The sequence below is a fragment of the Thalia democratica genome, chromosome 3, assembly GCF_965202585.1.
Source record: "Thalia democratica chromosome 3, ktThaDemo2.hap1.1, whole genome shotgun sequence".
NCBI classification, from domain to species: domain Eukaryota; kingdom Metazoa; phylum Chordata; class Thaliacea; order Salpida; family Salpidae; genus Thalia; species Thalia democratica.
The window spans coordinates 74,804,662-74,821,350 of record NC_139167.1 but is presented as its reverse complement, the minus strand read 5'-3'; the positions used below and the strand labels follow the sequence as shown (position 1 = coordinate 74,821,350).

Below are 16,689 nucleotides of genomic sequence, written 5' to 3'. Positions count from 1 at the left end.
TTAACAGGAATATGAATAGGTAAATAAAATCAATAAATATATAAACTGTTGAATTACACGCTCATCAGGTGTAGTACAACTGCAGTTATAGAAACTGAATGGCTCTAAAATGTTCACATTTATTCACAATATTCTACGATTTGTAAGAACGCTCTGGAAATAAGTACAACTTTGAAACAATAAAGGTTCAAATAAAGCAATTTCAGCTGATGACAGTAATACAACTAAGCTTTAGAAGAGTAAAAACAAAGTAAAAACGCTATATCCTTAAGTGGTATATTTGAAGTTGCTTAATTTTATTTTAGGCAAAAAAAACTATTAGACAAAAAACTATTAAAAATGTATTAGACATGGAATTTTAACAGGCGACGATAGAACGTACAAACAAGATTAATTCAAGAAACCCATAGCAACAACATAAAACAACAATGTCACTCTGAATTAGTTCCATAGTATCGTTGAACTTGATTTAGAGTATAATATAAGGATTATTTACTACAAATATGCATAATTTGTAATAAATATCCATCTTATAATACTAAAAACCACAGTATGAATATGAAACTTTGTATTTTAAATATTTGCTAATTATATGATGTCAGTAATTAATTGTATTAAAAACTTAAATTAATTTAAGAATAAAAATCTTTAGAAAGCACAACAAACTAATTACTGATTTCAATATTTAACGAGATTGAATGCCTAAAGTTCTCAGAAATTGTTAAATTAAAATTTAAGAGTACCTAAAATCATGGACTGGTACAAAAAAGATTATAAAACAGCTTTAAGTATCTCAAGCTTAATGTACAATTTATTTCCGACAACAAATGAGATATTGTTAACACAAGACATAAAGTTTTCAAAAAGATACAATCATATCTGAGAAAGATATAAAGATAATACTGAATGCAAACAAAAATAAAACAAAGGTAAGAACAAAAGCTGTAACTGCAGCAATAAAAATGATTGTTTTGAGAAAAAAATATGTCATCTGTATTTAAAATAAAAATAGATAATCAACAAACTTATTGCTTGAAACAAAATCAACATAGTATGGAAACACATTAAAGCAACCCAGAAAACAAAACTATCAAAAGTACGTTCACGCAACTAAAAAAATGAAATTCGTGTTAAGATAATACATAAACAGACAGGTTATCCATTGATTTTAGAGTAAAAAATACATTTCAATGCAAAATATTAGAAACAATAACAAAAACCAGCGCAACAAAATGATCATAAATGATAAAATCATAAGATTTATTTGTAGTTTGAATATTAGTTTTGTTAACACATGACTATAAATGTCTAAGTAAATGTATCAAATTGTAATATTAGGAATACTAAACAATTAATAAGTGTATAATTTGTTAATGAAGTCTGACATTTAAAATAACAATATTTTAGCAATAAAACACGTAAATACTAAAAACGAGATAAAATCGCTCACAACTACATTAACTACAAAGCAACAGACATAACATTCAAACCAAAACTTTAAGATTGGTAACAACGTATCTGCATACATATTGATTGAAGCAGGTTAAAAACCATAACAAAAACACACTTTAACTTAACATATAAACCAAACAAATAAGAAGTAAAGGAATAAAACCTTGAAAATCATAATATAACTAATTTCTGTTTAAATTCATTTCATTAAGTCACTAAAACAAAAAAAAAATACTACTATATATGATCTAACTAATATTTAGTTTATTTTTTTCAACTGCAAAAAGACACCATCAGAAAGTTAGTAAAATAATCACGAATTTATGTCTTTTTTTAATATCAGATTTGAAATGTTTATAATTTGGCGCAACAAGATAAAGTTTGAACATAAATGTAAATATATTTTATTTTGTTTAATTCTATTAAGTTTTAGGCGTATAAATAATACTAACTATTATGAGCTAACTATTTAAAAAAAATTATGTTATAAATATACTATACAATAATTTTTATGGCTATGTGTATGTACAAGTAAACTGCTTTAGTGTAAACCAAATTGATGGCGTAATAATTAGCAAGCTCATTTTAGCAAATAAATTTCAATACAGCATCATTAGTTTCTTTTTGAAAGCTTTGAAATTTTTAATGCAAATTAATTTGTAATATTTATGTGGAAAACGGTGCAATTAAATAACTACTAATTAAAGCTATTGAAGGGGTATTTTAATTTAATGAGTATAGTGAAATGCTGTTAATCTAATATCTTGTGGCTTAGATGAACAAATAAATACGAGAATAAAAAAATAATCAGCTTTCAAACTAATAAACACTAAAAAGCTAGAATTAAATTTTCCAAATCACAACAAAAGTCAAAATATCTAAAACACCTTTAAAATCCGCATTAAAACTCAGCCAAAGACCCTGAAAATATACTTATGATACTGAAACAGAAAGTACAAGCAGATGAAGAATAAACGTTAGTTTGTTTCAAACTAATATTTCACCCTCGAGCAATTAATTCGTGAGTAAAGTTAATTAATTCGACTAAACTTGTGTTTGAAAAAAAGTCAACTTTGTTTTAATTCAAACTGATGTTTTGGATGATAAAACTTAAATTGACCCATAAGTAATATAACTTGAAACTAAAGAATATAAGACTACATAAATCCTCATCACAGTTTTTAACCCTTTCTTGTTATATAGATTCAAAAAAAATATAGTATTACGGCCAGAAAGAAAAAAAAGAAAGAAGTTTAAACTAAGTAGACGCGCTTTAAAACATGCAAAACTAAGGGAGTTTTAAAACTAATTGACAGGAAATAAGACCATTATGTGTTATATACACAACCTTATAGATTTGAGTGGCACTAGAAAAAAGACTAATGGCTACTAAATAGGCGTAGTTTTAAGTTTTTGCCATTATTTGGTTTAGTGAGAATTTCACTTAGTGTAAAATAAAGTCAATCATAATTATGAAGTAAAAACCGAAATTAATCTTCAAAATATAAATTATTCATAATGGTTTTATTTAATACAGACCGTGAAACTGGATTTTAAAACTCATAAACATTTTAAATGGGAAGTGAATTTTAATTATTACAGTTAATCAAGGTACGCTGTGCCATTATGATACGCATTTCTTAGCTGAAAAACGCTGTGTTCGAAATGCAATTTCGTTTTACCTTAAAATAAAAAAAAAAACAACAAACCTTAAAGGTAGTAGAACAAAACAATTATATACTATAATTAAATTTACATATATCATAACTAAAGGAACTAGTTAACATTTTTCAATTTGTATATCAAATCAACATATTACAGTTTGTTTATTTAAAGAAAGTAAAGAACAGTGCAATTATCATTTAGCCTAAATGACATTAAGTTGTGGTAACCATAAGAAATACATATAGACAAACTCTTTTTAAATCCATTACTTCCAATATTGACTCCAAAAACAACAGTCTACTATTTGCTGTTGTGTTTTCTACCGAGACAACAAGTTAAAAAGCAAAAAATACCAAGTAATAAGTAAGCAGGAGTAAAAATTATTACCATAAGCTATTTTTTTTAATTAAACACAGTTTGATAAAAGCATGATAAATTTTATCAAAGATCTTTATTTTTACTAAGTTAGTAATTAATCATATAAACTATGTGAATCTTAAAGATACACGGAAATACAAGAAAAGATTATAAAACTTTATTGGTTGAACATAAAAATATATTTAAATGTATAAACTATTTAAAATTTAAAGTTAAGCGTTTGCTAATAAAGATCGAAACAAGTTCACTGGTAAATATAATAAAAATAAATTCAACCAGTACTACTTCTTTGTTTTCTTATATCATTTCACAGAAACATGTTTTAGTTCAATAAAGAAAGAGTACTGTTTAAATGAACAGTTTAATCACTAAATGAACACTGAAAATAATCATATAAAACAGCGCAACAAGATGATAACTAAGTATCAAACATTAAAAGTTGACAGTTATCTTGATTGAAACAATGCATTATTAGAAACTGAATGTATATTTAATTGCTAAATGGCACTACAAAAATTACTGTTAAGGTAACAAAACAAGACCTCAAAACTAAAATAGCTTCTGTATTAAATATTCACAATATAATAATAATAGAAAGAATTAGTTCGCGTAATGGTATTTATCTAATTTATCAAAAGTACAGAGCTGGTAACTACCATTATTTATTTAGATAATCACACACGTTGTAAAAGTTAAAGGCTATACTTAATGGTTAAATTTGATAGAGACCCTTAAACTCATAAAGCCTCTAAATGGGATGTACATTTGAACTGTAATTATTAGTTGATAGAAACAGTTTAATCTTTTAAACTTAAATACATATGATGTTTGTGACAAAAACTAGAAACAGTCATGCAAACAAGCGCAACAAGATGATAATTAATGATTAAGTACAAAGAGTTGATTGTAATTTTGATATTAATTTAATTTATAAGCAGCAATAAAACACTTATTAATAAAGATGAATTAATAATTAATAAAGAACTAATTACCATGTATATAATTATATGTATTAGTTTAATTAAGATACACCTTATCTATTACTTATTATGTGTATATAATAAAGTTATTAATGTCTGTTATAAGTATCAAGTAAAATATAACTTACTTTTTAATTAAAACTGAATGAGAGCGCTAAAAACTAAGAATACAATCAATCAAATGAAGTCGTGAATTTAACTTTGTTTAAACCACAAATAAAAACAAATAGCTTTTAACGTTAGAATATGATCAAACTTAACTAATTCAAGAGATATCATACAAAAGGTTTTTTAAACAAACTGTTAAACATGTTAACCGTCTAAATAAAATAAATTTTAAATGAAGAAAACTGTGTGATATACAAACAAAATAGTAAAAACACAATACTAGCCATAAAACTTAAGACATATGCGATTTTACTTCAAGTTTAAACTTTATAAATCATGCTACCGGTTGATTGAAGGCTAAAACATATTTTCAATTTTTCATTTGAAAGAAAACTATATTTTTAAATAGATCAATTGTTTAAGAATATGTTTTGATATTGAATTATAGTCAAAATTGACTGAAATTACCGTACATGGGAGATAGTTCTATAGTCTTTCATTAAAGTATGCTTAATTTAATAACAATATAAGCTAATATTTTCTACTTTAAGGACAAAACTTTTGGGTAATGTCCACTTCTAAACCAATACTTGTCTTGGTAAAGTAAAATTTTACAAGCAAATAAAAAGAAATGTAGTGAGTATATTTTAAGCTTTACCTTTTACACACTAATTTTAAATTTAGAATAGTCGTAGAATCGAGAATACCAGTCAAGTTAAACTGTAAAATTTTAACTTAGCTGATTATACTTTAAACATAAGTTCACTTTAGGCATGTTTACTGTAATAAATGTCGTAATATATCATAAATGTTAGCACAATAGCTCTATAGTAAGATCAAGCTATACAACAAATTAGTTAGTACTTCAGTCAGAAAGCATGTTTAATCTTAAAACTAACTTTGGTATAATTGATATTACTCTTCCATTATTAAAAAATTGCTTCAAAAGATAGTTTATAAATATAACTTGCATATATTAGCAAAAACCTAATATATTCATAAAAATGAGAGTACCAGATTATGACGTAACAATATGGTAAATATAAAATATATAAAATTCAAAGATTTAATGTGGAAAAAGGCAGAAAAATAATAGCTCGTATAATTGATGCAAATTATTAGTATAATTTTATGTGGACAATTTAACTTTATGTGGACAATTTGAGAAGAAAATGTTTATGTATAAGTAGCATAAATTAAAAACAAGTCGCTAATGGGCAATTTATATCTGTTATCTTTCAAACAACATTAGAGTGAAATTAGTCTGTTATAACTTAACTTTGATTTAAGTGAGAGCTAAGTTATGACTTAAAAGTACTAGCACACTTACTCGTACATCCAAGTCATAACTAAAAGGGGTGCCGACCAGCAGAGTAACGGGGCCTAAAGGACAAGAATTAAAAAAAAACTAAGGGCAGGCCGGGGAGATGACAGGTGCGAAATAATTGAGTATAACAATGCTGTGAAGTTTATAAAAATTTAACCAGTGTTAAATAACTGACTTTGTTTTCTATTTTATTATACATCTTTTGTGTTAGCAAACAAGAAGTTTTTCTTTCTAAAATTATAAACTTGTTCTTATAAAAGAGAAAATCTATGATAAATTATATTTTGCACACATTTTGTTAATCTAAAATCGGATGCAAAACTTAGCACTTGAGCAAGAAATCCCTCAAATACCATTGCTTAGAAATTGAGACTTTTACGGTTCATATATTATAAAAGCAATAATAAACTTGTAAAAAAATATCACAACATCATAAAACATAACTATACAAATCTGTTAAAAAAAAATTATTATATTTGGCTCATGTGAATATCAAAAGCTCATACTTACCAAAATCTAATTTCACTAAATGTAGCTGTTAGTTTTAGCCAGATTCTTAAAGGTTTCATTTTTTTTATGATTTCAAGGTTTTAAAATTATCAGTTTTATTTAAATTACTATAAAGATATATATAGATATTTCTACTTAAAACTCAACTGAGGTTTTTTTTTAAACCTGAAAACTTAGTTAGCACACAGAAATTATTATATTTTTTTTTTTCGAATAAAAAGTTGTATATCTGAAAAACGAAAATCGTGAAAAATTGGAATTTCTCTAAAAATTTTATTCAGGCTTGTGGTATAATTTTTTTTTTTTAATTTAAAAAAAAAATATTTATAACATCATTAAAATCATTTTAATAAGTATGTTTAGAAAAAAATTAAAAAAACGTTATTATTATTAGAGAAAATGTTGTACAAATAAAAAAATATATAAAAAAAAACAAAAAGTTTAAATGAGCCCACTTAAAAAGTCAAACCCCATTTCAATGGAATTTTTTATCAAAAACGAAGGACCTATCTTTAGAAAAGCTATTATTTATAATTTAGTGTTATAATTTTAATTAGCTATTAAGATTAGGAAAATGATATGGTCTTAAGTTTGGATAATTTTATAAAATTTATGTAACACGACATGGGTTTTCACACACTTGTTCTTCTCAGAAAAACTAAGAAAATTTTGATTTTTTGAAAATCTCAGGACATATTACTAGCACTAGTAATATTACTATAAGTCATATGTAAGTGTTATACATTATCACTTACATACATAAAATTATTTTAAATTCTATTTAAGATACAAAAAATACTTTTTTGTATATTTGTCAACCACTAGATTTCAATTTACAGTTTGGTAATAACTCAGAATATTCTTAAACAACATTTAGTCAGCATAACTAAAGTTTTTTTTACAAATTATTTTATTTATTTTGAAAAGTTAATTTAGTTTTTTTAAAGCATTCTGAGAAGTTCCAGTTGACTTAGGTTAGTTAAAATGTCACTCAGGAAGGTTTTTTTATTTAAAGAATCAAAACCCTGAAAAAAGCTGTAAAACTGATTATTACTTAAAATACTCCATTAATTGAAAATCTCCTTTGAATTTTATTATAAAACCTTCTAAAAATTTTCCTAATAGTGTATTATTTTTTTGTTTTTAGAAATTGTCACTCAGTCAGATAGGATTCAGAAAATAGTTTAAACTTCTTATTAATTTAAGAAAAAGGTTTATTTTCTGCACATTAAAAAATAAACAGAATTATAACAATAAAATTTCAACTAAAAACCCTTAAGGAACCTTTTTTCATATAACAAACTTTCTAAAATAGAAAAAGACAAAGCTAAATAATTATACCATATATCTTTTTTTTCTTGAATTAACTTTATGTACAAGTAACATAACTATATTTTAGTTTTATTAATAAACATTAAATATTTCAAAACTCTAACTTCTACTTTAGCACTAGTATTAAGCTTAATATGTTTACTTAGTTTACCATTTTAATATCAGAGCAGTTTGCAAATTAGTATGACTTCTGTTTTTAAAACATTTTTTTTAATTATAATTAAGTTGTAAAATTCTATTATTATATATAAGAAATCTTTTATGACTAATATGAGACAGGGATTCTAGATTTTTATAGTATCTCACTTCGAAAAAATTTAAAAAGTTACCTTTATATCCTATTAAATATTAAAAACTAACTATTTAAAAGTTCTACCATAATATAAATGCCCTGATTGGAAAATTGTTTTGTTTTTTGAAATCATGTTAACAGATGAATTAGTATTAAATTTAAATTAATAATTTATTATGTTAACTATTTGTCAGTTCACCCAAAATATAATGAAAATTTCAACATTTTTTAAATTTTAAAACCTTTAGTAGTGTTTTCAAATAATATTTACAATTAGTTCTAGTTTTGTTTTTCCTAGTTAAACTAAGGATATAGTTGAGATTTACATTTTTTATTAAAAAAAAGGGAAAAATTGTGCTTCAATATACGTCTTAATAAGAGAACTATTATAAAAAAAAATTTGCTGCTACAAAAGAGCCGGTTTCTTTAAATTCATATTAACTTAAATAGGCAGTTATGAATTGAGTTTTTAACTATTTGAATATTGAATGTTAATTGTTTTGATGTTGTCACAAAATCAGTGAACCTGAATGCTAGTATCTGAGGCAAAGTTATAGTTAAGACTTATAGTATATATTAAATACTGCATGTAATTAATAGTTAGAGTATTTTATAGTTTTGAATCACAATTATTATCTAAATAATATTTATATGTTCTGGAGGTATTTTTAATATTTTTTAGTTCTCACATTGAAGTTTAGAAGTATTTTTCACTTGAACTCAAACTGTTTTTAAGTTTTTCTAATTTTTATCTAATTTCTATAAGTAACTTATATTTTTGAATAAGTGTTTTTATAATAATGTTTTGTAGAACCTTTTTTTAATATACTTTGTTATACAATACATTATATTGTTCAAACTAAAGGTTAAATTATATGGAAAACTAGCTCATTAAAAAACCATTATATTACACTTTTTAAACTTAAATTTATGCTTTTTGTTACAAAAACTTAAAAACTTTTTAATAAAATTTTGTAGATTATTTAAGGACTAGAAAATTTAAACCAATACTTAGTTTTAAACTCATATTGATATGTAAGAAAAAAAAAATGATTAATTTTTAGTGTTTAATTATTATAAAGCATTTAACTTATTTAAGTTCTAATTAATATTAGTTTAAAGAAAAAAATAACCAAGTTTTTTTTATAAAAAGTATACTTCAAACTCATTAAAAGTTCTTCCACAAGCAATAAATTTTGGGTACTGGAATTTTAAATAGTAAAAAAACTTGTATATACAATAAACTATACTGTAAAAGTTATATTTAATAATTTACTTACACACTATATAGTTTGTGAACGTTTTTTTTAATAATTTAGCTTGTTTTTTGTTATTTTTTGCCTAAAATATAGCATAACTTTACTTTGGTTTATGTGCTCTTTTATACATAATATATATTATCAAAAGATACATGTAACTAGATAAGTAGTTAAAAAGATTTAGATTAATTAAAAAAAAATATTAAAAATAGGTTTGAAAAGAGTTATTTCTTGTAGTGTTGTATCAAAAAAAAAGAAAAAGTTTAAAGAAAATAAGGAGGAATATTGTGTAATTTCGCAGTTTACAATTACACGTTTATAATTAAAACATCTTGTATATAATGTTTATACTTTTAACTGGGTTTCCAATTGGTCAGGAAAAGTCAGGAAAAACTTTTTTAAGTGACAAAAGTCAGGAAAAATGGGGGTTCTGAAAAAAAGTCAGATTTTGTCAGTCTAAATTTACAAATTTTCTGTTTTCCAAAGCCTTCAAATGGTAAAAGTTAATAAAAAGTCCTTTAAAGTCAGAAAGAAATTCCAAAATTTTCCTAGAAATTTACAATAATGGTTAACTTTATTTCCAATGCCTTCACCTGGTATAAATTAGTAAAATATCCTTTTTAAAACTGCAAAAATTTTCTATCAACATATTAAACAAGTACCCTTCTTAAACAAACAGATTTTGTAAACTTTTTTTAGTGTTGATGATCTGTAGCAAGGACAGTTCCATAGTGAAACTGTGATATTTACACATAAGTTTCTCTAGCATAATTTTAGAATCAAAGTGTTTTTAGTTTGATTAATTGAGTTCTTTATAACTAAGCAGTTAATTTAGTATTTTATGTAACAAGTTAATGTGTATACTTTACCTCTTTATAATTTTTTCAATGTTGTTTAAATTTATAATTTAAGTTATAAAAGAGTTATATGCCAAGATTGTGTTTACTTATTGTTTTTATTTTTTGAAGCGTAACTTAAGTTTTTAAAGTATATAACAATATATATCTTTGTTTAAATGTTATACTTAATGATAAGAGGAAATATTTTATACAACAGATAAATAGTTTACTTTTTTATGTCTTTTTTTACAGTTACTTATGACTACTTACTTTTTTTGAATTTATTTTTAAATTAAGGATTTTATATTAAATAATTTGGGTAGTATTTTATTAAATTAAGTGAACAATTTATATAAATAAAACTGATTAAAAAAAGTCAGGAAAATTTTGGTAAAAAGTCAGGAAAAGTCAGGAAATTTTTCTTAGCTTGATCAATGGCAACCATGTTTTAATTTAATAAATGTAGTTGGTTTGTGTATTTTGATCAACCTATACAGTAAAAACTTAAGTAATTATTACTTGTTAAACTTATGAATAATTTCTTCATGTGACTGTTTTTGTATACTATTTTCAAAGTCTATAATTGATCTACTGATAACTATTTGTAAACTTCTTAGTAAAATATAGTCTAGTAAACTTTAATATTTAAACTTTATTTTTTTTTTAATGAAATGATGCATTTTTATTTATTTTTTCTAATTGATCTAAAATTAATAAATATTTCTTGAGTCAATTAAGTTTAATACTGTAATATAGTTTTGCAAAATAGAAATAGCTATTTTGCAATCCTGTTATTGAAAGTTTTATATAATTCTGGCTGTTTATTAAACTAGAAAAGTTTAGAAAACATTTTTTTGAATATTTTCTAAAAAAATTGATTACAACTTTTTAACTTAGGCCCAAGTTTTTTAAATATCAGGCTTTATTGGTTATATTTAATATAATTTTTCTATACTTATTTACTTTTCTCTCAAATTTAGATTATTCTTGTAGTTAAAAAGCTGTTTTGTTTATTTATTTCATCAGTTCAATATCATGGTAGATATTTTTTATCTCCAAATAATGTTTTTAATTTATTTTTAAAAATTAATGTGTTTGACAAAAGGTGTGTTTTATCAAGATTTAGTTAAGGATTTAATATACTTATTAGTGCTTATTTCCAGTTTGTACATTATTCAAGTTTGTTTGCTTTATCATTGATTAATTAAGTATTTACCCATTCAACCTTGAATAACAATGAATGTTAAGTACGATTGTAAACTTAGCTTGAGAGCGTTTTTAAGAAATTTTATAAAAATGTAAAAAAGGTCTAAACTTAAGACCAATTTATTTTCCTTATCTTAGTAGCTAATTATTTTTTTTTGTTCTAGAGAACGGTCTTTTGTCATTAATTAAAATAAAATCTATTGAGTTGGGGTTTGACTTTTTAAATGGGGCCTCCTTAAAAATGTTGAAATTTTTTTATATTTTTTTAATTATACAAGCTTTTCTCCGAAAGTAATAATTTTTTTTAAACATACTTACAATAATGAGTTTAACAATGCCGTAAAATTTTTTCGTAATTTTTTTTTATACGAAAAGCCTGAATAAATATTTCAGACAAACTCGAATTTTTCACGATTTTTGTTTTTCAGATATACAGCTTTTTATGCAAAAATAAAATATTTTTTAAATTATTTCTAGTTTTTTCAGACATGTATAATTATGTTTTATGATATATTTTTATTTTATGTGATATTTTTTCCAGTTTTTTATTGTTTTTAAACTATATGAACCATAAAAGTTTTACCTAAACTTATAGCATTGAGCAAGAAATTCCTCAAATAGGGTTGCTAAGAATTGGTACTTATTTTTTAAAATCAAAAATTAATTGAGAAAAAATATCACAACATCATAAAGTATAATTATACGAGTCTGTTAAAAATAAAAATTATTATTATATTTTTTTTTGCATGAAAAGCTGTACATCTGAAAAACGGCAATTGTTCAAAATTTGAACTTTTCTTAAATTTTTGAAGGTTTATAGAAAAAAAATTAAAAAACAACTGAAAAAAAATATTTACAACATTATTAAACTCATTCTAATAAGTGTGTTTAAAAAAGAAAGTTTGAAAAAATAATTATTGTTTGTAAAAAAAAGCTTGTCTAAATTAAAAAGTATAAAAAAACTAATATTCTTAAAGGGGCCCAATTCAAAAACTCAAACCTCAATTCAATTAAATTTTATTTTTAATTAAAGACAAAGGACTGTTCTGTAAATGAAAAAGAAGTTTTTAGTTAGCTATTAAGATAACGAAAATAATTGGGTCTTAAGTTTGAACATTTTTATAAAATTCATAAAAAAACGTTTCAAGCTAAGTTTATGCTTGTATGTTAAGTACAATACTTTTGTATAAATAGGGCTAGTTTCGACGTTTCAGGCTGATTTTTTTTGCATTAAATAGTGGCAACCCATTTAATATTTTTTGACAACAGGCATTCTTTAAACCAGCGGTCGTCAAAATGTACACTGATGCACACTAGTGTACACAAAACTTTTGGTGTGAATGAAGTCTAATTTTGTGTGTATGAATTATAATGCATAACTTAAAACTTACACTAGGTAGTCTGGAGTTACAGATAAAGAGCAAAAAAAAAGTATTAGGTGCTTTTAATAATAGTTTTCTGAGTAATTTAGTTGGAGGGTTACGCAAGTATTTGATTTCTATAAAGAAGGTTAATTGAACAAAAACTTGGAAAATTTTGCAGTAGAAATTATGTAAAAAACTGTAGATTAGGATGCGCAGTTTTTAAAATTGCAATTTGAAGTGCATAGATTTTGTTAAACTTGAGGACTACTGCTAAAAACTAAGAAAACCTTTAACTTATCGGAATAATATTTTATTTTTAACGTAATTTTCTACATGTTTCATCTTTTTCTTCTTTTTAAAATCTGAGAGTAGAAAAAATATTTTGATATTGTAGCTATTAAAACACAATATAAAAAAAAAACTTTGTTTCATACATTAGGTCTATTAATCCAAAATTTATAACGCTTTTAGCATAATTATATTTTGTGACTCGGTAAATTATTATACTAACAATGTTAAAAGCTTTACTTCTCAACAAAGAAATTCCATTCAAAATCTTGTTGAAGTATTTTTAACTATAAAAAGTATTCTTTTTAATTTCATTATATCAACCTAAAAGATTTACATTGCTTATTTTAAGTCCTATTTTACACAGTTGTATATTTTTAAATTTTAGTTATTTTTTTTATTTGTGGTTAAATTTGAATAACTGCTGTTGTATAAGTAGCCTTAAACAATATTATGATAAAACAAAAAATAATAATAAAGACTGGTTTTCAAGTCAGCTTACACTATCATTTACTGATACATTTATGTACAAAAAACATAAACTAGTTGAATTGTATTACAACTGTTAGTTTATTTAGAGAACTTCTTGATTAAATTAAGTACTAAAAATAGTTTATTAATTTATATTTGAATAACTGAAATAATTATTTTGGTTAATAAAAAATACTCTATGGCAGAATAAAAAAAAATATAAAATACTCAAAAAAAAATAACACAAAAATATTAAGACTATGTTTTATTAACTTACTAATAAAATAACTAAATATATAGAGTTTAAATATAAGGCATACTTTGTTATTCAGGTTCTAACTATTTTTAACAGATACTTAAAAGTTTGTAACCTTAACAGAGAACATGACAATAAAGAAAAATATTTCTAAGGGTGAAACTTCCGAAAGTGGTAAAACGAAACCTAGAGAAAAAACTGAGTTTACAAATAGCAGTTTGAAAAAGGTAATTGAGTTAGTGAATAAAAATAATTCTAAGCTAAACACATTTGAAAGAAATTTAGACTTGACAAACAGCGTTTTGTTTAAACTCAATTTAAAAAATGAGAAAATTGCCCCATTTGTAAATACATGTAGAAAAGAAACTTTGTCACGCACTGATGTTGGTACTCTAGAAATATTAAATGCATACTATAAAAACGGTTAGTTAGTTTTAGAATTATTTATACACAATTTTTTTTCGGTACTTTAAAAATATAACCTGTTTTATTTAAACTTATAAACATTAATTGATCTAAAAAATAAAAACTACTGTCTTTTAGTTTTTTTACTACATTTCAATACAAGAAACAAGACAATTTGTATATGCAAAATTACAAATAGTTACAACTGGTTTTGTGTAAGTCATCAATTATTACTTAAAACCAAAATATACAGTTATAGAAAACTAACAATGTTTTAACAGTACTTAAAATAGTTGATGACATAGTTCAGAGTAAACTTTGTTTATTTAGCAAAAAACGATAATTTAAACAAATAAGTCTAAAAAAACAGATACCATCAACTTCAATGAAAGTTTGTTGACTGCTTTTCTTAAATTGAACAACATTTTACTCAACGAAGATTTACAAACAAAAGTTACCGAAAAGATAGCTAAAAAAGTAAAAGTAGAAAATGTTGCTAAGTATTACCAAATTAGTAAGCAATTAAAATTGGAACATGTCGCAAAGTCAACACTTGACTTGATGGAGAGATGCTTTTCAATCGTATTTGAAACAAAAGACTTTAAAGAATTGAATTTCCATCTAGTGAAAATAGTTCTGGCAAGCTCAAGCTTGAAAATAGACACAGAGTTAGAAGTTTTTAAGGCAGTAAAGTCTTGGTTGAACTTTAATTATACAGATAGAAGGAAGTACGCAAAAGATCTTTTGTTGAAAGTAAGGTTCCCATTGCTTTCCGAATCTGCCTTGAAAAATGTAATTACTAAAAACCCGTCGTTATTCGAAAGTGAAGATATCATTCCTGTAATGAAAAGTCTTAAAGATTGTGATCATCACGATTTTAAAGGAGGTGTCTATAAGAATAAAAATCATAATTATTACATTCGTAGATATTATGACCGAAGTAGACACAACATATTAGTTTGCTTTCGTTCCAAAAGAAGAACTATGACTTTGAAGTTGATTGATAGCGACAATTTAACAAACGTCAAACCCAATTTACCGTTTTACACAAAAAACGACCAATTTGAATTAGTAACAATGGGAGAAGAAGTTCATATTTTTACTAGGTTTTGCAGAGATAATTTTTGCGATAAAGTTCCGCTGACATTTTTCAGATATTCGACTGTTGAGAACAAATTGTCAACGGTCGGAAAAATGCCTGATAATCGGGACTTCTTCAGTGTTTGCCCATTCATGAACATGATATTTGTGTTAGGCGGACGTAGAACAGCTTTACAATGCTTTAACACGTGCTTCCAATTTGATGTCAAACGTTCAGAATGGACGGAAGTTTGCGGAATGAAAAATGCAAGAATGTCTTTTACAAGCGCCGTGTTCGAAGGAAGAATCGTCGTGTCGGGAGGAATGTATTCAAACGGCAGTGCGCCTCTGCGCTCGGTTGAGGCGTACGATCACGCAGCCGACTCGTGGTCGAAAATGCCCGACATGGTCGAAGCGAGATGTTTTCACAGATCGGTCGCGATGAGAAACAAGCTTTTTGTGATCGGAGGTAAAGCTTCGAAACGGTGCGAAGTTTTCGATTCCACTTGCAACAAGTTCGCCCTTTTAAAGTCTTACAATGTGTTTTCCCGCGTAAATATTGCCTTGATCGGAAATAAAATCACGGTATTCGACGACAAAATTGTATGGCGCTATGACGTCATACAGAATATTTGGGTTAAAAAGGATTTTGAAGAAAGTAAAACTTATAGTACATTTTCATGTAGTGCAGTGTCTCAAATGTGAGCTGTTTTTATATCGTTTTAGGAAAATAAATTAAGCTTCTATTAAAAATTAACTCTTATATTTGTTAGTGACTATTTTATGTTAAAATTTAAAAGTTTACAGTTACAACACTAGCAAAGCTTTTTATAATACGGGTATTGGAAAGTTTGACTTTAGATTAATAAATTTTATAGCGGTATTAAAAATTTATTAATAAAGTGGTTACACTTTATTACAGTTGATAAATTATTTTGAATCACGTAGTCTTATAACTTTAAACTTAATGTTCATAGCTGTTAAAGACTAGTCATTACCCAAAAATTTTAGTTTGAATCTCCGTGCAAAATTCTAAGTCGTGCAAAATTGACCCTTGGTGAAAAAAATTTCTTCGTGCAATTTTGTCCCCTCGTGCAAATTAGTCTTCGTGCAAAAGTATCTTTGTGCAATTTAGACCCGTTCCCACTTTTAAAGGTTATTCAAACAAGTAAATATATGTTCAAACCTATTTTTACTAGTTATAAAAACAGTGTATTGAACGACTAGTAAAAAAAAACTCAATTTATGTGGTCTTAGGACCTGGTGAACGAAAAGCCTTTCGATTATCGAACCGCACACCACAAATACCTTTTTGCGTCTTGTACAGGACTAATATATATTTACAACCTTTAGAAAAACTAAAAAGTTAGACATGAATTTATTTTAATATAAATAATGTAAAGTTGATAGTTAAATTATAAATAACATTTTAAAGTTATCCAAAACAAGATATAGTACAATACATTTTACTGCAGCC

At 24.8% G+C, this 16,689-nt stretch overlaps 1 protein-coding gene across 1 annotated transcript; it reads left to right on the top strand.

Annotated features, from left to right (window-relative positions):
• Positions 1-13,855: 13,855 nt before the first annotated feature.
• Positions 13,856-15,917, top strand: LOC145832538 (kelch-like protein 25). Its single transcript, XM_082939853.1, has 2 exons — positions 13,856-14,150; positions 14,503-15,917. The coding sequence occupies exons 1-2, from the start codon at positions 13,856-13,858 to the stop codon at positions 15,915-15,917; spliced, it is 1,710 nt and encodes a 569-aa protein (XP_082795979.1).
• Positions 15,918-16,689: the final 772 nt, after the last annotated feature.

What these genes read in the sequence shown, in the direction of transcription:
- LOC145832538 (XM_082939853.1), top strand. Translation starts at nt 13,856, where the DNA reads ATGACAATAAAGAAAAATATTTCTAAGGGTGAAACTTCCGAAAGTGGT. An exon ending in AAATGCATACTATAAAAACG is followed by an intron (nt 14,151 to 14,502) that starts GTTAGTTAGTTT and finishes CTAAAAAAACAG; the next exon opens with ATACCATCAACTTCAATGAA.